General features: G+C 43.7%; 1 protein-coding gene across 1 annotated transcript; it reads left to right on the top strand.

Annotated features, from left to right (window-relative positions):
- Positions 1 to 387: 387 nt before the first annotated feature.
- On the top strand, positions 388 to 21,392 carry UTP25 (UTP25 small subunit processome component). Its single transcript, XM_054562955.1, has 12 exons — positions 388 to 656; positions 1,458 to 1,497; positions 2,349 to 2,592; positions 5,410 to 5,583; positions 7,279 to 7,367; positions 8,529 to 8,939; positions 10,699 to 10,918; positions 12,547 to 12,749; positions 14,169 to 14,351; positions 14,476 to 14,588; positions 15,522 to 15,767; positions 20,491 to 21,392. The coding sequence occupies exons 1-12, from the start codon at positions 550 to 552 to the stop codon at positions 20,732 to 20,734; spliced, it is 2,274 nt and encodes a 757-aa protein (XP_054418930.1). The 5' UTR covers positions 388 to 549; the 3' UTR covers positions 20,735 to 21,392.
- The last annotated feature ends 279 nt before the right edge of the window (positions 21,393 to 21,671 follow it).

Genomic DNA, 21,671 nt, shown 5'->3' with positions numbered 1-21,671 from the left:
CTGTGGTCACATGAAAAAGACCTAGGTTTGCATCTCCTCTCGTGCTAGTGTGTAACCTTTCCTAAACGTCAGTCTCCTCATCTACAGTATCAGACTTATTAGTAAGATATATTTGTCTAGTGTTGTGAGGATGAAGGGAGTTGTGCGGGCACCCTTACATATTGGTTGGTATTTTTATTAAAGTATAATATAAAGTCACTGCATTCAACCACCTCCGCTACTACGTGTTTTTTCAGGCTGATTCCCACAATCAAAACAGAAGCTCAAAGCCCGCCCACCCATTTACTCAACCCTGACGGCCCCAAGCCTACGTGCCAGCAGCCTGGAACTCGAGAACAAACGGACACGTGTGCCTGTGCTTCTAAAGGGCCTCGCTAGGGGGCAGAATCGGAACCAGGAATTTCTAGCGCCTGTCGTACAAGCGGGTCTGCTTTATGGCAATTTGCTTCTGCCGTAAAGTGCCCTCGGAGAGCTCACGCTAGTGGGTAGTAGGGAGAACTTCTGGTAGACAACGTGACTTTTGAAGGCGGACAAACTTGATTTTTCGCTATGGGTAAACGGAGGAGCCGGAGCCAGAGCCAGCTCCTCAACTCCATGACTAAAAAGCAGAAGAAGCATCTTCGGGATTTCGGAGAGGAGCATCCCTTTTATGACAAGTATGGAGGGGCACGGCTGGGGCCAGAGCTGCCAGCGTCTTTTCCCAGCGGGAGCCCCCGTCTTCCGGGCTAGATCCGCAGGTCTCCCCTGGGATGGTGACGGGGCTGCTCCCGCCTCTTCTCACGGTTCCCTGGCGCCCGCCTGTGCTCAGGGTTGGGCCTCGTGTACTCATCTAGGGAGCATTCTGACGGCCACCCGCCTGAGATGGGGTTCTGCACCGGTCTTCCTACCGTCTGTTGAGCTCGTAACTTCATGCCAGACCACACTCCGGCTGGTTTTTTTTTTTTTTTTGTGGTTAGAGAGTTTCTGGATTGATTTGTCTTTTGTTTTCTTTAAAGAATTGCTTGGGACCTTCGGCAGCACGGATCTATCCAATTACAGTGAGGAAACTGATGTGTCGGTAGTTTGTGGGTCCCTCAGTCAGTGTCCAGACTCTATGATCTTAACGCCCATCCCACCCTTGTGGGCCGCTTTATCAGTAACGTAGGGGAGTATTCTAATGAAGAAATTTGCTAGTGAACGTGACCCCAAGGTGTTTTATTTGCCATCTTTTGGATGAGTGCCAGTTATTGTGTGACTCTAGTATTTGTTGTGTGACCTCGTGAAACTTTTTGTCAGTTGTTATCTATTTGTCATATTCTTACAATCTCTGTCCCAGTGCATGTGCTGTTTTTACATGACTATAGTTAGAATGTGTTTATAATGGTATCTTCTGCCATTTTCACTTACAGTTGTATCATTAGACTTTTCCTAATTGGTGCAGACTTACAGTTAAAAATTACCTGGTTTTTTTTTTGCAGGGTTTCTGGAAAGGAAGCAAAACCACAGATTTGTCAACTGGTAATGCTTTATACTTTTCTTTTCTTTTTTTTTACGATTTTATTTATTTATTTTTAGATAGGGGAAGGGAGAGAGGAAGAGAGGGAGAGAATCATCGATGTGCAAGAGAAACACCGATTGTTTGCCTCTCGCCTGCCCTCAACTGGGGACCTGGCCGGCAGCCCTGGCATGTGCCCTGACTGGGAATCGAACCCTGGGACACTTTGGTTCACAGATTGGCACTGAACCCACAGAGCCACACCAGCCAGGCCCTTTTATAAAGAAGGGCATATACCTTCTTTATAATAGTTGTTTCTGGGTTGTCACTTTTAAAGTTATATATAATAATAATGTTTGGCTACATTTCCACTCTTCTATTTTAGATGTAAGCTGTTATTTTATTAATGGTGCTTCATTTTGAATGCAGCTGTCTGTTAAAATGCCATTGTGATAACTACAACAGCAACCAGAGTTTGAACTGCCCTGAGAGGTCAATCTGTTAGAACCTGTTGACACTTACCAGCCTACATTCTTTTGTTGTATTGTAATTCTCTTGCTGCTTCTTTAAGTGGGCCAAATGTCTGACAAATATGTTAGGTCTTCTTATAGCCTAAAGCTTTTTGTCAGCTTTCTTCCCATGTGGAACATTAGTTCAAAGAAAAAGAGCTGCTAGAGTCTTAGCTATATTAACTATTTTAAATAAATGTGATGCTGGGCTTGCTTGAATAGAATAGATAGGATTGTATATTTGCATAAAAGCAATTTTTATTTAGGAAAGTCTGAGCCCGTTATGCTGTTGTCCAGATGATAGTTGTAGGGTAGCACCGAGAACGCTATCATTTTGTTTTTTAAAACTTCCATTTTCTTTTTAGTCAGAGAGTTCAGATAGTTCAAATTCTGAAAGTGAAGCAGACAGTGAACCAGAACAAGTTTCTGGGTACCACAAACTACTTGCCACATTGAAGAATGTTTCTGAAGAAGAGGAGGAGGAAGAGGAAGAAGAAGAGGAAGAAGAAGAGAGTGCCTTAGATGAGGCAGAAATGAACAATGAAGATGGTGACAGTGATGCCAGTGTGGAGGAAGAGACAGCAGCAGCATCTTGTGACATGCAGGAGAGTGAGTGTCTTTCGTGTGGGTTTGTCTCTGTGCCAGGAGCACAGACAGATGGCCCCGTGGACACAGTGCCCTGTGCTGTGCGAGCTGGGGGAAAGCGTGTGGATGCAAAGCAGAGGCTATTAACCCTGTTGGCCTCAGTGATATCTTTGGGAGTCTGATGAAAACATAGGACCTTCTTGCCAGAAAAATGCAGAAATAATATTTTTGCTTAGGATTTCCTAGACTTTCTCAAAGTTTCCCTAAATCAGAGGAAAGAGAATATAATTCTACATTTTCAATGGTCTCGAATTATCAGATTACCATTCCCCAAAGAAACCTAGTTTAATGGAAAATAGACACAAATATACAAAAATTTTCAAGAAGCAGGTTTTTATGCAACAGATACATGGTTGAGTGCTCACATGCTGCCAAGGAAGGCTTCAGAGAAGACATGGGATTGAAAGCTTAAAAAGCCTGTTTCTTTTGTTTTTTTAATTTTATTTTTATTTAAACATTTTAAAAAATTGTTTATTTTTATTGTTGTTCAAGTACCCTTGTCTCCATTTTCCCACGACCCCTTTCCCCCGCTCCACCCACCGCCAACTCCCACCCTCAATTCTATCCCCGTTGTCCTTGTCCGTGGGTCCTTTATACATGTTCCTTGATGACCCTTCCCCTACTTTCCCCGTTATCCTCTCCTTCCTTCCCTCTGGTCACTGTCAGTTTGTTCTCTATTTCAGTGTCTCTGGTTATATTTTCCTTGCTTGCTTGTTTTGTTGATTAGGTTCTACTTATAGGTGAGATCATATGGTATTAGTCTTTCACCATTGGCTTATTTCATTTAGCATAATGCTGTCCAGGTCCATCCATGCTGTCATGAAGGAGAGGAGCTCCTTCTTTCTTTCTGCTGCGTAGTAGTCCACTGTGTAAATGTACCATAGTTTTTTTGATCCACTCATCTACTAATGGACACTTAGGTTGCTTCCAGAACTTGGCTATTGTAAATTGTGCTACTATGAACATTGGGATGCATATGTCCTTTTGAATTGGTGTTTCAGGATTCTTAGGGTATAATCCCAGCAGTGGAATTGCTGGGTCAAAAGGCAGTTCCATTTTTAGTTTTTTGAGTAAATTCCAAACTGTTTTCCATAGTGGCTGCACCAGTCTGCATTCCCACCAACAATGTACTAGGGTTCCCTTTTCTCCACAACCTCACCAGCACTTGTTTGTTGATTTGTTGATGATGGCCATTCTGACCAGTGTGAAGTGGTATCATTATGGTTTTAATTTGCATCTCTCTGATGGCTAGGGATGCTGAGAATCCTTTCATAGGTCTCTGGGCCCTGTGTATGTCCTCCTTGGAGAAGTGTCTGTTCAGGTCCTTTGTCCATTTTTAAATTGGATTATTTGTCTTCCTGGATTGGAGTCATGTGAGTGAGTTCTTTATATATTTTGGAGATCAAACCCTTGTCTGAGGTATCATTGGCAAAGATTTTCCCATGCAATTGGTTCCCTGTTCATTTTGCTGATGTTTTCTTTAGCTGTGCAGAAACTTTTTCTTTTGATCAAGTCCCACTTGTTTATTCTTTCAGTAAAGGGCCTATTTCTCACTAAGACTTCTAGGTGACTCTTTAAAATCAACTTTATTAAGGTATGATTTGCATATAATAAAATTGTACCCATTTTAAGTATATAGTTCAATGAATTTTGACAAATATATACACCTATGTTACACCTATGTTACTTCCATCACAGTGAAGCTTTCAGAACATTTCCAGTGCCTCCAGAAAGCTCCTTCTTGTCCTTTTACAGTCCGTTTCCCACCTCTGGCATCAGGCAACCGCTGACCTACTTTTGCCTGTTCTAAAAATTTATATTAATCGAAGCATACAGTATGTCCCTTTTTGTATCTAGCTTCTTTGGCTCCTCATTTTGTGATTCATCCATGTTCATGTATTAGTAATGCATTACTTTTTATTGCTGGAGTAGTACTTCATTGTCTGAATATATCTGGGTGACCTTCTATATCTCACTATCTTAATGCCTATTGCAGAGCATTTCTTCCTTTATCTTAAGGTGTTGCGCACTGTTCTTAGTATTTTAATTTATTAGTTTTACTAGGATAAAAATTAATTGCCTCAGACTTAGGGCTTATTTGTTTTGTTTTTGTTTTTGTTTTTCTTTCCTGTTTGGATTTTTCAAAATGAAGTCTGTTTTTTTTAAACTATAGAAATAATATATATTTACTGTAAAAATTCAGGAAGGTAGTATAGTTAACCTGTATCCCCACCACCTAAAGATAAACATGTTTAACATTTTATATAACCTGCCAGACTACTTTTTTATAGATGTAATATATAAAAGTACAAATATGTACATGTATTTGTGTATATAATGGTCTCACATATTTCTGTTATTTTTTCTTTAATAATATACTGTGGATATTTTTCCATGTGTGTAATTGGATTTACATTAGCTTCTTAATTAGATAATATCCCATTGTAAATGACATGTGGTCATTTAAATACCCCATTGATAGAAAATGACGGAATCACTTTTCCCAGTTATCGTAAAATCCACTGCTACTTTGGACATTTTACATGTACGGCTTAGTGTACTTTGTTTACTTATCATCTTAGAATAAGTTCCTAGAAGTGGAACTGAGTCAACAATCAAGCTTAGTTTTGAAATTTGTTTTTCACCTGAATTTGCTTAAAAGTAAATAATGGCAGTGAACATCAGTGTTGATATTGGTCAAGGAGTTAGATTTTATTTGTCAACAGAAGTATAATTGTATTTATGATTAATACTTTTACAAACTGTTTCTCAAAATTGGAGGTAAGGTCTCACCTGCTGACCCCGAGGGAAAAGATGGGAATGAGCCACCTGGCACATCGCAACAAGAATCCCCGGAGGAGTTCACAGATACAAAACACGAGTCACTTTTCAGCCTGGAAACCAATTTTCTTGAAGAGGAAAGCGGGGGCAGCTGTTCTCTGAAAACATCACAAGGTCAGAGCTCAGTGTGTATTGTTTGAATTCATCAGGTGCTTAATAGGGGTTGTAGAATAATGCACATGAAATCTGCTGTTACTGGAATGAGTAGCAATACAGACAGACTCTTGAGCAGCTACATAAAAGCTGGGAAGAAATACCTCTCAAAGGCATTTTTTGTTTCCCAGTGATTAGGCAGTATTGGGAATTAGGGGTGATGGGGAAGGCTGTTTAGGAGAACAAACAGCTTACAAATGATAAGAGGGAAGGCCAACTTCCCAGGCCTCACATTTTGACAGTTGGGGTCAGGGGAAGACTTCTGATTTTCTTCCGAAATATGGAAGAAAGAGAAGTGCTTTACATTTTTCTTTCTGTTCTTCACTTGCCCTTTTTTTGTTGGAGCAGTAATTTCCCAGATTTGTGAGGCCCAGTAGCTAATGTGACTGTTTCTCATTACCATGGAGTGCCCCAGAGGCCAAAAGCCCCACTCTGTCTCCGCAGTCTCCCGTAGCCTCTTGGCCGTGCCTCTGTCTAAATGTCAGCCACTTGGGTACACTTAGTACCCTGTGGTACACTTAGGCAGGTCTCTGTTCTCTCTCTCTCTCTCTCTCTCCCTTCTTCTCTCTTTTTTGTCCAGTTTGTTAACCTGCAACTGGATGGGCAAGCCAGGTTGGTCTCGTTCTGCGTCCTGATTGCCTTTTTTGGTCCCAGTGCTATTCTTCAGCCCAGCTCTACCACTAATGAAGCTGAAATTTTAATTTGTCTTATTTGGTTGTGCTCATTGTTATGCTGGAGAGGGAGAAATAGAGGTAGAATTTGGGGCACAAACCTCATTCTAAACCATCAAATATTAAAATGTTTCCTAGAGGAAACATTAGGAAGCTTAACTATCCTAAAATATCTCTGGTGGTTTCGCCTGTACAGATATATTAGCACCCAGAATGCTCATTCTTATCCTGGGTGTTAGTACAGGTTGCGGTTGAAGTTTTACCATCTGCATCCTTGAATGGTTCGTTTAACTTTGCTCTGCTTCTTAATGAGGGGGCTGAAAGAGGAGGTTGGGTGGCCAGCTCCGAGCCCTGAGGGTAACCCTGAGTGCGGGTGCTGCCATTTGGATTGTGCGCTCACCTCGGTGAGTACTGAGCACATCCATGTGTCCTGCAGTGCAAGATGGATCGGGCAGGCAGCCTGCCCTCAGGGATCTCACAGGCCGGTGGATGAGGTAAAACAGGCTCAGGTGGGTGTTGGAGTCGGTGGGTGGAGGCAGGCTCGGGGACTGTGTGACGGGGCCAGGAATGGCTTCTTAATGGAGCTCGCGCTGCGCCTGACATAGTAGGCTCCTGGGAGGTAGGAATTTATTGCACTGACGCTGTTTGGATAGACAAGCATGAGGTAAAGGAGAGGATAGAATTTTTAATTGAAGGAAAGCCACAGAGGCAGAAGAATTTGAGGACCATCTAATTCAAAAATTCAAATTTCAAAATGAGAAGTTTCTTTAAAGGTTTTTGAGCTGGGAAATAATATGATTAGAGAAATGCTTTAAGAAAATGAACCTGTCAGAAACTTTCACGCTCTGAACTGGGAGAGAGGATGGGGCAAGTAGATGGGAAAAAGGATGAGTTAACATGGAGAACAGCATGATGTCACAGGGGAAGACCAAAACGTACCTGCCATTTGCTCCAAATGTTCTGACATTCTTTGTTTCTGAATTAGATCCATTTCTACAACATGTAAACAAAGAACTGAACGAAAAAGAAATTCACGCTGTTGCCACAAATCCCAAAACTACCCACGAGCTAAAAGTAAGTGCTGCTTGGTCATCTCAGTCACAGGGAAGGAAAGCTCTTAAGTAAAGCAGTGGTCTCGGGTTTTAGCACTCTCCCCAAACATAGGATACACACCAGCGGCAGACGGCTTGATGGGGGAGCAGGGCACAGGGAGGCTGGAGCAGCCTCGCAGGGCGCAGGGGTAGCATGAAAAGGTGCTGAGAAGCTGGAGCACAGGCGCCAGACAGGTAAGAGTGTTTCGGTGACCCATACAGTGGGGTTTAGACCAGCGTCTGTGACGGGCTGTTAACAGGACCTAACACAAATTGATCCACCTTGTTGATCTTCACTGTCCACATCTGTTCGAGGGGACAGTAATGCCTACCTCAAAATAAAGGAATTTATTGAATGATGCATAGAAAATGTTCAGTAAAAAGTAGCTATGCTGTTGTTCATTTATTTGAAATGTCAGATATAGGTTCACAACTAAATTACTCAAATATGGAACAGTTTTTGCCTTGCTTTTTTTTGTTTTCCACCAATCGATGCTGTTTATGAGAGTTGGTCATACCTTTTTAATTGGAATTTTTATTGATGTAATAATTATCAATGCAGTTGTAATAAATAATACAAAGATGCCCCTTATGTCCTTTGCCCAGTTTTTCCCAATGGTAACATTTTATAGAACAGTAGTACAATATCAGGTCCAGAAAGTTGACATTGATGCGGTCTGCCCATTTTATTCCTATTTCCCCAGTGTTGCTCTTACTCATTGGTGTGTGTTGTTAGTTCTATACTGTTTATCACATGTGTAGCTTCCCCTACCCACCGCCATACTTAAGATGCAGAACATTTCTAGTGCCATAAAGGTCCCGGTGTTTCTCTTTGCCCTTGTAGAAGCACACCCACCTCCCTGGCCCCATTTCTAATTGTTGGTAACCACTAATCTGTTTGCCGTTTCTATAATTTTATCATTTCAAAAGTGTTTGAAAAAGATTGTTGGAGTCATATGACCTCACTGAACCTCAGCATTCCCTGAACTATAAGAGAAAGCATCTACGTTGCAGGATAGTTGTGAGGATTAAATGAGATGATCTGTAAATCGGGAAAGGTCTTGGTAAATTATGAAGTATTCTGCGAATATAAGGTTTTATATCATTTATTTCTAACATAGCTCTTGGTCTTTCTTTCCTCTAGTGGCCCATTCTGGGTCAGCTTGTCTTTTCATCCAAGTTTCAGAATTTGGAAACATTTAAACCCTCAAAGGACCTTGACTTAAAGACACTTCATCTCCAGAAGCCTCTAGAATCCACCTGGACCAAGACCAACAGCCAGTTTCTCTCTAGTCCCGAAAAATCAAGTAGCCCCTTCACACCCCTCCAGAAAGAGCTCTTCTTAATTATGAATTCTTACCGGGACTTATTCTACCCAGAGAGGACTGCCCTGAAGAATGGGGAGGAGATCCGCCACGTGTACTGCCTGCACGCAATAAATCATGTCCTCAAAGCCAATGCCCAGGTGCTTGGCAACAACAGCAGACGCCGAAGTCAGAAACTTGGGGTGGGTGACGATGATGACTTCAGGGACCAAGGGCTAACAAGGCCCAAGGTGAGTGGCAGCAGGAGAGCTTTGTTCTCGAGGAGGCTGTGAGGCAGCGCCATATCGGTGCCTGGCACTTCTCAGGTGCTCAGGCACTTTAACGATTAGAGGTATGAATGCTTCCAAGAGTGAGCATGTCCGATGAGCCACGTGGGTCAGAGCCCAGCGGCTCAGACCAGAAGCTTGTGAGTAGGAGGTACGTCCGTGGTAATTCTCCGTTAAGATAAACCCTGAACATACATAAATAACATTCCTTAATAAATCCGTTCTGTGTGATTATAGAGCTGGATGGGACCTTAATGAGCCTTTCATTTAATCCCTACAACGTTACAGCTCTGGACTGAGACTACGATTGGCCGCGGCTTCGCTAAAGAGAACCAGGAGGAGTAGCAGAGATGGGACGAGAACCAGAGATTTTTCTTTACTAAGCCACATACATATGTAAACCTTTGAAAAGAAAACTTTCTTTTTCCCATTATATAGTTATGCTGCTTAAAGTGATGATTACATTTATTTGGGCTTATAAACCTAGGCTGTAGTGGATTTAGGGCTGTGATAGAAAACACTTTTTAATTCTGCCTAAACTTTTAATGACGTTATGGAGCCACCTGTGTCTTACGTCGGCCGTCCCTCCTCCCCCTCTGCCCATGTCGCTCTACACCGAAGAAGCCTGACCTTTTTAGATGCCTCTCATTGAGCTTCCTAGGACCCTCCAGTTCTAATACTAATGTGGCTCTTAGTTTCTTACTCCAACCCCCTTGTTTGATAGCTGGGGACACCGAAGCCTAGACACTCGCTTAGTTTCACAGCCGGGCCAGTCACTCTGCGCTCTGTTCTCTGTTTGTTGTCCCTGCAGTGACTTGCTGTCCCCCGTGCTGGTTGTCTTTCTGAGGAACTACCTCAGGGTCTTGACCATCAGGATTATGAGACTATCTGTATCCATTTAGAATTGCAAAAAAGAGTAAGTTAAGAGAGAGGTTACCCAGGAAGCACACTTAGAATACGGTAAATTGGATGATCTGATTGGGATTATTTCCACTGATTGTATTGTTTACAAAAGGGTAGTTAGAAATTAAGAACCCTCTTTTTTTTCCCTATCAACAGTTGTAACTGTAAGCATTTTAGGAAGTATTTGGAAAACTACTAAGTCCTATATTTCCCATTAAAATATGATCTTATTTCAGAAATGCTTTATCATTATTTCTGAAAAACGTACTACAGAATGTACTAGAAAAGTAGTGATGCATGATGCATTAGTGCTTTTCCTTATCAGCTTTATTTTCTACTTATTACATCTAACATTTTTTATTCAGCATATATTTGTTCCTTGGTTCTTACATATAAAAATACAGTACTCAGTATTGGGAGAGACAGAAGTGAGACACATTCCTTGCCCTCAAGGAGCTTATGTGTTTACATCGTTGCGTTTTTGCTCCTAGATGCCTCTGTTAAAGGCATTGCCTTAGTCTCAACAGTATTTCCAAACTCTGCCTGAGAATCGCCTCCCATGGAACCGTGAGATTAAAATCCACAGGACATGGTGCTGTGGATATGAGAGGTGCTCAGCTTCTAGTACTGAGCCAGGTTCCATGCAAAGGGGTTGACATAGATATGGTCCCTGGCTGGGGCCACTGCCGTACATACAGAGAGCTCTTGAGCTACACGTCCTCAGCAGGCTCACCTGGAACTGCCTTGCCTTCCCCTTCCCTTTCCCCTTCCCCACCCCCACCCCCACCCCCACCAAGGCTGCCCCTTGCTTCCTCCACAGGTGCTGATAGTGGTCCCGTTCCGGGAAGCTGCGCTGAGGGTGGTACAGCTCTTCATTAGCCTCCTGGAGGGCGACAGCAAGAAGAAAATAATCGTGAGCAACAAAAAGAGGTTTAACGGAGAGTATGGCTCGGACCCCGAGGAGAGACCACCCAACCTGAAGAGGCCTGAGGATTACGAAGCTGTGTTTGTCGGCAACATCGACGACCACTTTCGGATCGGTAATTCCTCCTTGTCACAACTGAGACCCTCGGGAACCTCAGGGGCGAGGTTCGCAGAGCTGGAGGCTGGAAGCCTGGAATTAGGCGTTCTTTCAGTGGCTCGCTGACTCAGCCTCCTTACAGAAGCAGAGTGCGTTTGAGACATCTTGTCTACTGGTGGGGACAGTCTTGCCGAGGCCGATGGGATGCACACCTGCCTTTGGGATGGAGCATCTCTGAAGGCACAAAAACACACACATTGTAACAGAAAGGTCTCAGCACGCCCATAGCTATAGCATGTAGTCGGAACTACAGGAGTTCTCAGGGAGCTGGAAGCGGTTGGCTGAGGGGGTCGGTCCGGGGAGGCTGGGTGAACTGAGTGTCGGTGTAACGGTGGCCTTCCCTCCTGCCGGCCGTGCAGAGTGCCTGCCCCTCCGTTACCGCCGTGCAGGACTTACTCCCACTCAACATTTCACGCTTTTGCTCGCCTCTCATTCAGCTCCCACATACTCAGTTGGTTGTACATTGATAGAATGAAGTTCTTGGAAAATGTTCATAAGTTACATAGGCCCATTCATCAAACATTTATTAAGCATCTACTATGAGCCAGGCACTGTTAAGAAGCTGGGGATGTAGAAATAAAAGTCCAGCGTCATGGGGAAATAGTACAGAATCATAACTGTTAGGATCAGAGGATGCAGTGGGTGTTCTGGGAACATTGAAAACAGTCTCCTTTCCCAGCATGGGCACAGGGTGGTTAGGGAAGGCCTGGTGGAGGTGCCATCTGTACTAAGTTGAATCTTGGGTAGGACTTAGCCAGTTACAAATGGAGGTGGTCACAGTGGAGGAAGAGATTTCAGGCAGGAGACTGCATGTGCAGGGGCTTCAGGGTAAATAAGCCGGTTGTGACCTAAGTCACACAGGCTTCAGCATGGCTGGAGTGCAGGGTGCAAGGGGTTAAAAGCTGATACACCGTTTTAAACATGTACAAGTGTCCAGCCAGCTGCCAATATGTATTACCAGCCTGGGACTCAGGAAAGAGGTTGTGAAAAGGTGATGTGAAAACCATAGTTAGCAAATAAATGTACCCAAAGCTCTATATAGAGTGAAAGTAGAACTTGAGGGTGAATACAGGGATTTGTGGAAAAGCTGTTTGGATCTGGAAAGATCAATAATGGCTGGGTCAGTGATAGAAATGGAAGTACATGCTGGAAACCACCAGTGAGGAAAAGAATGTTTCAAGGAGGCTGTGCTCAAAGTAATACTTACACATTCATGGCAAGAAACACTGAAGTGCCGTTGAATTGGTAACTGAGATCCATTGGTGACCTTACCAAGAGCCATTTCAGTGAACCCTGAGCATCAGAGGCCAGATTGCGGTGCATTGAGGAGTGAGTGGGAGATTTCAAAGTAGAGACAGTTTTCTGGAAAAGTTTGATAGCCAAGGAAAGGAAAAGAGTGGGAGCTGGAAGGGACCACAGGGGCAAGGGAGGGGCAATGCTGATTTTAATAACCAAATCAATTTGAGCACGATTATGTTCTAAGGGGAAAGATTTGGAAGGTATAAGGGTGGAGGTACTTTGAGAGGGGGGAAGCCAATGGCTAGGTAGCGATGAACGAACTGATGTGTACTTGGCTGTTTTGTGTAGGAGTGGCAATCCTTCAGAGAAGCATCCGGCTCTATGCCCCCTTTTACTCCTCGGACATCCTTATTGCGTCCCCGCTGGGTTTGAGGACCATCCTCGGTGCAGAAGGGGAGAAGAAGAGAGATTTTGATTTTTTGTCTTCTATTGAGCTGCTCATCATTGATCAAGCTGACATTTACCTGATGCAGAACTGGGAACATGTCCTGGTAATGCTGCTCGTTCACATTTAGAGGGACATGAAACTTGATGGTTTAAATCCTGTGGGGTTATTTAAGTCCAGAGTAAATTGCAGTTAGTTTGGAAACAAGGAAATAGTCCACATTTCCTAACTGGAAGTGAAAAATTTTGTCCCCTCTTCTACCCACAGATTGGTCAGTAAACTATCCAAAGAAACAAAAATTCTTGCCAGTATTTTCAGATCTTCAGACAAGATTTCTTCTCCTGAAAGAATTCTGCTAATAGACCACTTTAGTATGGTGGATCGGTTGCTTGGTTAGTTGAAAATCCTTCCCATTAGAAATGTCTTTACCTCACCTAATTCCTCTTACAGTTTATGCTCATTCTTTTTTGTTTGGTTTTCAGTGGAGATTGGAAAACATTGCTCATGATTTCTTAACGTGGGGCTTTGTTTTGCAGAGAAATGTAGTATGTCTTTATCCCCTACTGTAATTTTTATCTCTCCCTCTCCACATACTCTGCAGTGTTGTCAGTTTTAGGATTAAAAGCCTGTGCTTTAGAACAATCCTTATCACAGAACTATAGGTTTGTGTTGTAAGGCATATGAGAGCTTACCTGTCCTACAGCCCCAGGACTTGCAGCAAGTTTGGGACAAATAAAGGGAGTACTTATTTATAAAGTAGGGGATAGATTTATAGTAGTCATTACCCTTCAACATATATTACAAGGTAAAAATACAATTAAAATGGAAAAGTCGTGTTAGTGGTTGTCATAGCTTTTTTTAATCATCACTCAAGGACATTTTTTTCATTGCTTTTGGCGAGAGGAAGGAAGAGACAAAAAGAAACATTGATGTGAGAAACATTGATTGGTTGCCTTCTCAAAAGCACCCCAACCAGGCATCAAACCTGCACCGTGGGTATGTGCCCTGACCTGGAATAGAACCCGTGACCTTTCAGTCTACGGGATGACGCTCCAACCAGCTAAGCCATGCCGGCCAGGGCAGTTGTCATAGTCTTTAATTTGAGAAGAAAACGTGTAATGGCTCTGGAAATCACTTCATGTTTTGCGAATACATTACTGAAGGACACTAGCTCTGTTTTCCATGTCATTTTCCTTTTTGTCCAAGTGTGGGATTGAGGAACCCATGGAGTGACTAGGGGGGCATTTCAGAAGTTCCTTTTAAAGGACTGCTTCTGTAGATAACATTTTGATCCTCTTCAAAAAGTCCAAGAGGTGGCCAATCTTATCTTCTTGTTGGGGTCGTTTGCCTGACTGTGGACGAGTCACTCACTCGATCTGACCCTCAGTTTTTCTTGTAATTTGGGAGATGATAGTATGTACTTTATCCATGGGGTTAAATAAAATGATAGACTTGTAAAATGCTTAGCTGTGCCCAATTGGCAATATTCAATATGTATTAATGGTAGTGTTATTTCTGCTGAAAGCACTTGATGAACCACATGAACCTATTGCCTCTGGACTCACACGGAGTGGACTTTTCTCGGGTGCGGATGTGGAGCCTCAATAATTGGTCCAAGTACTATCGCCAGACACTGCTGTTCGGGGCCCTGCAGGATGCCCAGATCAACTCCGTGTTCAACAGGTACTGCATCAATGTGGAAGGCCAGGTGCGTTCTCTGGATACCCACGAAGCGTTGTATATTGTTTGGGTCGTGAGGTGGAAGGAGAGGAGAGCATTTGGTCAACAGTGGGGGCAGCTCGCCGCCTAATGCTCTCATTGACTTCTGGCAGGTGGCTGTGAGGAATGTCCCGATGACAGGCTCCATCAGTCACGTGCTGGTGCAGCTCCCACACGTCTTCCAGAGGATGGAAGCTGAAAACCTCGCTTCAGTGATTGATGCCAGGTACCTATCCCTCCCAGTCCATCAGACACCTGAGGGCCACACAGAGGGATTTAGAACTTGGATCCATGCTGGTTTTGCAGATTACCATTTACCCAATGGGATGAGATCGTTGACCCTAATCACGCGTTGTTAGGTGCCTAGGCCTGCTTCTCCTAGCTGGTTAGTGGCAGGGTTAACACAGTAAATCAGGGGTCCTTCCCTTTAGACTGTGGTGTTTCAAAGCTGTATTACACTGCTTAGTATTGCGAGGTATCCCAGGTCAACAACTGAATTGCAAGCTCTTCAGGGCAAGAACTGTTTTTCTTTTTTGTTGTTAAAGATTTTGTTTATTTAGTTTTTTAGAGAGAGGGAAGGGAAGGAGGAAGGATGAGAGAAACACTGATGCACGAGAGAAACATCCATCAGTTATGTCATGCACGCCCCCAGCTGGGGACCTGGCCCGCAACTGACTGGGAAGTGAACCAGCGACCTTTCGGTTTCAGCAGGATGACACTCAATCCGCTGAGCCATATCAGTCAGGGGAAGAACAATTTTTCTGATTGTATTTTTGTCCCATCTCCTCATCGTGTTAGTCAGGGGCCCGATGGTAGCAGAATCGTGTTTAGTGTGTGGGAAGTGTTCAGCAATTACTTGTTGACTGATGACAGACTGAATGAATGAATGAATGCGTGGTATGGTTGGATAGTTCCTAGAATAACTTTCTGGGATAACTAGCATTCTGTCCTTTCTGATGAATGGTGTTAGTGCCTATTTTTTTAATGTGCTTACCAGGTTTTATGCTTGTGTAATCTCTTTGCAATGAGGTAAGCCCCGTTGGCCTCTTTGGGGAGGTGAAGGGAGATAGATTGCTTCCTGCCCAGCGTCATCGGTGAGCAGTGATGCTGTGGGCTCAGCTGTAGACCATTGACTTTGCCCTTTGCCTTTCCAAATCAGGTTTAACTTCTTTGTGAACAAGATTTTGCCTCAGTATCGTGATGCAGTCATGTCTCACACGCTCATCTACGTCCCCTCCTACTTTGACTTCGTGCGTCTCCGAAATTACTTCAAGAAGGAGGAGCTGAATTTCACCCACATCTGCGAGTACACCCAGAGGTCAGGCATCTCCAGGGCCAGACACTTTTTCCTTCAGGGAGAGAAGCAGTTTTTACTCCTCACAGAGCGCTTCCATTTCTATAAAAGGTAAAGTAGTGCCAGGTTTTGAGCATCATTTCTGGGTCGGGGCTGGGGATGCAGAGCAAATCATGGCCTGCTTCTGAGCACGTGGCACCTGGTAGGCTTTGTGGTGTTACAAGATGCTCCCTCACTCTGCCCCCTGCAGAGAAGCCAGAGAGGTTTGGGGCTGGCCAGACTGTTCTTGGATGGTTGGTTTCCTCCTGAAATGGGCATCATTAGAAAAGGCTGTGGAAATGAATGAGTGACTACAGCACAAGCCGTGCACAGATCTAGAGTGGGCCATACGCAGGGCTCTTTCTGTAGCTGTGGTCGTGCACTTCAGGAAGGACACGGTCGAACAGCCCTTAATGGGGGCAGCGCAAGTGAATACAGGGCGGGGAGGGACCTGCCATAGAAGCGCAGACACAAGTTGGGGGCTGTGTAGTATGTTGGGATAGACGCTGAGCACAGCGTCAGTGTTCAGAAAGCTTCGGTGAGTCCTGAAGGGGTGGGCACACATTTACGTCCTCACCGAGGAGGAGCAGGACAAGGGGCCCCTTGATGTTTGCTGGAGGCAAAGGGTCAGGGCTTAGAGTTGGCTGTTTAAGGGTTTCAGCCTTTATGTAGCTTCCCCACCATGAGACTTTGATAAAATAAGTGAGATTGGCCTTTTTAAAAAATTGTAATTACAGTGTTGGTAATGTTGAGCCTTCTGTTACTTTGGGGATAGTTGCTGCCCTTTGTCCCCCCAGTTTTTCTAATTCTCTCTGCTGCCAAATGAGAAAGCCCTTTTTGGACCTCACCTACGAAGAGATGGAAATTTTGTCCTATTGCCCCTTCCTTTGTGATTCACAGTAATGTCCAGTGAATTTAAGTTCTGACTTTACTGTTTTATTTACTCTCAGTCATATATACTAACAAGGGGCACGTTTTCTCGGAGAATCCACAACATAGGAGCCAGAAATCTCCCAGGCTTTGGAGCATATGGGTCGATGCATCTCGGTGTTGCGTTGCCTGTATGCTGATCTTAGGGTGGTGCTCCGCAGTCATGCCTCTTGTTACCAAGATGGGGAGGCGGGAACCCAGCAGCTTTCCGGGCAGAGCGGACTGCCGCAGCGTGATCTGGTTGGGTTTCTGCTGACTAGGTGACCTGCGAGTGGAGAGTTGAGAAATGACTACAGTTGTGTTTCGTGGGCTCCACCCAAGAGACAAGGCTGTTGGCCAGAGTGTTAATGAGTGCTCGCGTGTTGACGTTATGTCCCAGTAAGTTGTTTCCATTCATGTTGGAGAGTGGTGTTTTGGGGGAGTTTGTACTCAGCAGGCTTTAAGAGCTCTTAGCTTCCTGTCGGCATGACAAATGAAAGCAGGCCCTTGCAGTGAAGGGGCACATTGGAAAGCTGCCTGGTGCAGTGTCTCAGCGAGTGGGAAGTAGCTGGGATGAGCGCTGCTTTGAGCAGCTTCTCAAGTGAAGAACAGGATGTCCTACTTAAGAGAAAGGAGCTCATCGTCTGAAGCAGGCAGGATGGTCCCCTTACATTATTCATTTATTTACCAAACCGTTTTTGCCTGCAGGTCATTATAAAGACAAACCTAGCATGACCTAGCATGTGCTGTTTGCTTTATAACCTACACCAGGTTGACAGGTGAATCCAGTGTTGAAGGTGAATGGGAAAAATGTACTTTAGAGTTCTGTAACTGCTAATTATCGCAGGGCTTGCAGTCAGAGAGTTTTTGCTTGAGAGGTCACCAAGGTGGTGGCAGGGGTTTTGATATGCAGCACTTTTGTGATTCGATTCTTATTTAACCTTAGGAAAAGGACACGTGTTGTAAACGTTACTACTCTCCAACTCTGAAATTCTGTATTTACGTTCTCTATGGAAGTAGACAGTGTTAGAAATATTATAATTTATTTGTGAGCTCGCGAAAAATTTTCAGCCTGAAGATTTGTTTTCTTTGGAGGAGGTGAAACCAGTAGAATCTTAGAATTGGGTGGGCATTTGGTCACGGTGGCCCCTCCTGAGGAGAGAGGTTCGCGGCCCCTTCCCAAGCACTCTGGGTTACCACAGCAGGCAGAGCGGTCAGCCGGGGGCAAGGCGGAAACTCTGGAAGTGGGATTCGTGGAGTTGGGACGGCTGCTGGGGTGTTTCTGAGCACCCCCTGCCCTTGTATGGGAACCCCAGTTCTAGGAGTAGTAGACCTGTTCTTCATAGACCATGCAGAGGAGCCAGCCTTTGAAGTCGGTTGTGGGAGCCTCATTTATCGTTAACAGTTGATGGGTAGAATAGACATCTGGAACGTTCTTAATTTCAGGTCCCATCGGGGTGCTAGGCCGTATTCATAGGCATCACTCAGATCCAGAACGCATACAAGGGAGAAGGAAGGCAGGGAAAATGGTTCCGAAGGTCGTGGAGAGCTGGCCCTGACTGCCTCTCTAGAGAGGCCCTGGTCACATTGTCTGTCCCCAGGGGGTACCTAGTCTCTACTGTGCACGCATGGGACGAGGAGAGATTTTCTTGTTTTTAAAATACAACATTTAATGGAGTTGGTGTGTTGTTTTATAAATATTCATTATAATAGTGTTATGCAATTATTGTAGAGAACTTGGAAAAAATATAGGTTTAAAAAGAAGACGAAATCTCAATGTCCTGATAAAAATCCCCATTTTGGTATATTTTCTATTTTTTTGTGTGTGCGTGTGAAAAATAGGTGCACATGCATCTATGCACATGTATACACAGAGGCATTTTTAAAAACATACCAAAATTGGTATGGGTTTTTTTTTTAATTTTAAAAATTCTATGTGCTCATTGAAAAGAAATTGAATACGTTAACATTTTGGTGTGTGGGGGGGTGTGTGTGTGTGTGTGTATATGTATATATATGTGTGTGTATATATATGTGTATATATATATATGAGTGTGTATATATATTTATGTATCATGGATGTATTTTTAAGTTAATATATGTAGTTCTATCCCATCCTTCCTCTCCCAGCTTTTTATTTTGAAATTATAAGGATATAGCAACAAACATCTGTAACTCCTTTCACTTAGACTTTGCCAGCTATTAGCATTTTGCCATATTTGCACACACCCATGTTCTCTGTCTCCTTCTCTTGCCTGGCAGCTGTTCTCTTCTTGTTCACTGCCAAAGGCAAACAAGTTCTTGTGTCCTCTCTTCAGAGGGGTTTGTCACTCTGGAATACAGTCCTTGGTGGCTTGAAGCTGGACTCTTCCTGGCTCTTGAGATCTGGTTGAATGTCTCTTCCCAATTCCAAATTCAGCAACATGACACTGGTAGCCTGAAATTGGCCATGGTGGGAGTGTTTACACCATAGAAATTGGCAAATGCTTCAAATCAGCACCCTCCCTTCAGTAAGAACCATTTGTTAAACATACAGCAGCATCCCATTAAAGCAGTTCATTTGGTTGCCTCCTGACATCAGCTGTCTAGGATCAGGAAAAGGAATGCTTTTGTAGATTACCTGGAGTTTTCTTGTTAGTGTGGGAACAATGTTCTCTTGAGTTTTCTACATACTAAGCTGAAGTGGAACTCCATGTTTGTTTTTGTTTGGTTTTTAATTTTTCTAAGAGATTTTATTTATTCATTTTTATTCTTAGAGAGGGGGAAGGGAGGGAGAAATAGAGGAAGAGAAACATCCGTGTGCAAGAGATGACTTTGATCAGTTGCATCTCACATGCCCCCAAACTGGGGACCTGGCCTTCAACCCAAGCATGCACCCTGGCTGGGAATCAAGCCCGCTACCCTTCAGTTCACAGGCCAGCACTCAATCCCCTGAGCCACACCAGCCAGGGCTGTTTTTGTTTGTTTTAATAGCTAGTGAGGTAGAACAGCTTACCCATTAGCCATCGTTCATTAGCCATTAGAATTCCTTTAAGGAAAGGTGACGTCGAAGGGTGAACCAAGGAATGGATTGCAGGTACAGTTTGAAAGAGGAGGGTCTTCAGAGAGAGTAGGATGAACCATGGGATGAAAAGGCAAGGAAAGCTTATCCTCTGAATAAAAATTCCCGAGGGAGCCTGTAACATCAGCAATGTGTGAGAAAGTCTGACAGGAAAAACCAGAGCCGTGTCAACATATAAAATCTTTTGTCACGGGACCCCGAAGGGAATGGCTGACCTCGACTTGAGCCATACAGGAGTTCCTAGGGTCTCCCCCCAGCCCCCACCGTGCAGCACTGCGCAGCGGGAAAAGAAGTGCATGGGCTGTTGAAACAGATTGCTTTTTCATAATGCGTGATGGGTCCTCAGGCAGGATTTTGTAAATGGGTGAACTTGGGACATCTGCCATGGAGTTAACAGGTCTAAAGAGTGACGACAAAAGACTAAGAGGAATGCATTTACAGTTTTTGCAGTTTATTTTATGTACTGGCTCTGACCTCATCTTCTTTACAGAACATCCTGTTTTGCCTGATTGTTAAAAGGATAATGTTAAATTTTAAGTTCCTGCTTTTTAAGTTTTCTCAGACTTGTAATCGTAGGTCCACCCTTCCTCAGCCTACCCAGAGTAGGCTCAAGAAATGCAATTTATGTTAGCATTACCTTAAGCCAGATATGAGGAGTTCAAATATGTTGTCAAAAAAATAAGCCCTTCAAGCTCAGATGAGAATAACCTTCGGTCTTATTTGTGCTCCTATCTTCCTCCGTGAGTATGAGGCAGCAAGAGTGAACGAGGCAGCTTTTCCATGCGTTTTCTCAAGTAGACACAGCCTCTCTTTCCCTTCTAACAGGTATACCATAAAAGGCATCAGGAACCTGATTTTCTATGAACTGCCAACGTATCCCCACTTCTACAGTGACATCTGTAACATGCTGAGAGCCACCACCAGAGGAGAGGAAGCCGCCTGGACCTGCACTGCCCTCTACTCCAAGTACGACGCCCAGAGGCTGGCAGCGGTGGTTGGCGTGGAGCGGGCTGCGCAGATGCTGCAGTCCAAGAAGAACGTCCACCTCTTCATCACCGGAGAAAGATGAGAATCTGCTGGGCGGGAAATGGCATTTGGCATGACACGTAATGCTTGATTCTGTGCCACTTGGATCCAAGTCTGATCATTTCTGCAGGAGAGGGGCTGCTACCGGATGGAGCACCGGGCAGCATCATGTCCGATACCTCTTTCTTTTCAGGTCATATGTCCCTGAAAAGTTCAATGTAAACCAAATTGTGGTGACTCCCACCTTTCAGAGGTCAGGAGGGAGCAAATGAGAGGAACTCTGAGAAGCTGATAAAGGAAACTTCTACTTGTGAATGTCTTCGTGAGCCATAAATTCATTTATTATGATTTTATTTCTAATTTATTACACTTGGTAAATTTGTTCAGATTTGCCTATTTCTTTTTGACACTTTCTTAAAGCATACATATCTTTGCTTGTGAGAACTGGTTATGAGAAATTGAAATGCTGCTGAATATCATCTTAATTTTGATAATATTTTGATGGTAATTTGGGTTGCACAGGTTTTGTAGAACTGTATTTTTTCCAATCATACTTTTTAAAACTGTAAATATTCAACTTTAATTCAACCTAGAAGAGTGCATATTCATTTGCTGATTTTTAAAAACTAGCCATAGTAAATGTTTTAGACAAAATACACTCAAAATATTATATAAACAATTTTTATTGTTTCAAGAAATAATTTTGTGAAACTTTTCTTAAAACTCTTTTTCTTTCTTTTTAGAGAGAGGGAATGGGAGGGAGAAAGAGCAGGAGAGAAACATTGACTGATTGCCTTCTGCACGTGCCCCAACCAGGACTCAAACCAGCGACCTTTCAGTTTGCGGGATGACACCCAGCCAACTGAGCCACACCAGCCAGGGAAATTTTGAGAAATTCTTGATGTTGAAATATCCATATTCAGCATCACCGTCTTCATCATTAGTGATTTTTAAAGTCATACAGCAGACAAAAAGGAAGT

This window comes from Pteronotus mesoamericanus, unplaced genomic scaffold, assembly GCF_021234165.1.
Source record: "Pteronotus mesoamericanus isolate MK-2021 breed Mesoamerican mustached bat unplaced genomic scaffold, CSHL_Meso_final scaffold_705, whole genome shotgun sequence".
NCBI lineage: Eukaryota > Metazoa > Chordata > Mammalia > Chiroptera > Mormoopidae > Pteronotus > Pteronotus mesoamericanus.
Note: the sequence above shows the minus strand (reverse complement) of the source record. Positions and strands in the feature narration are given on the sequence as shown.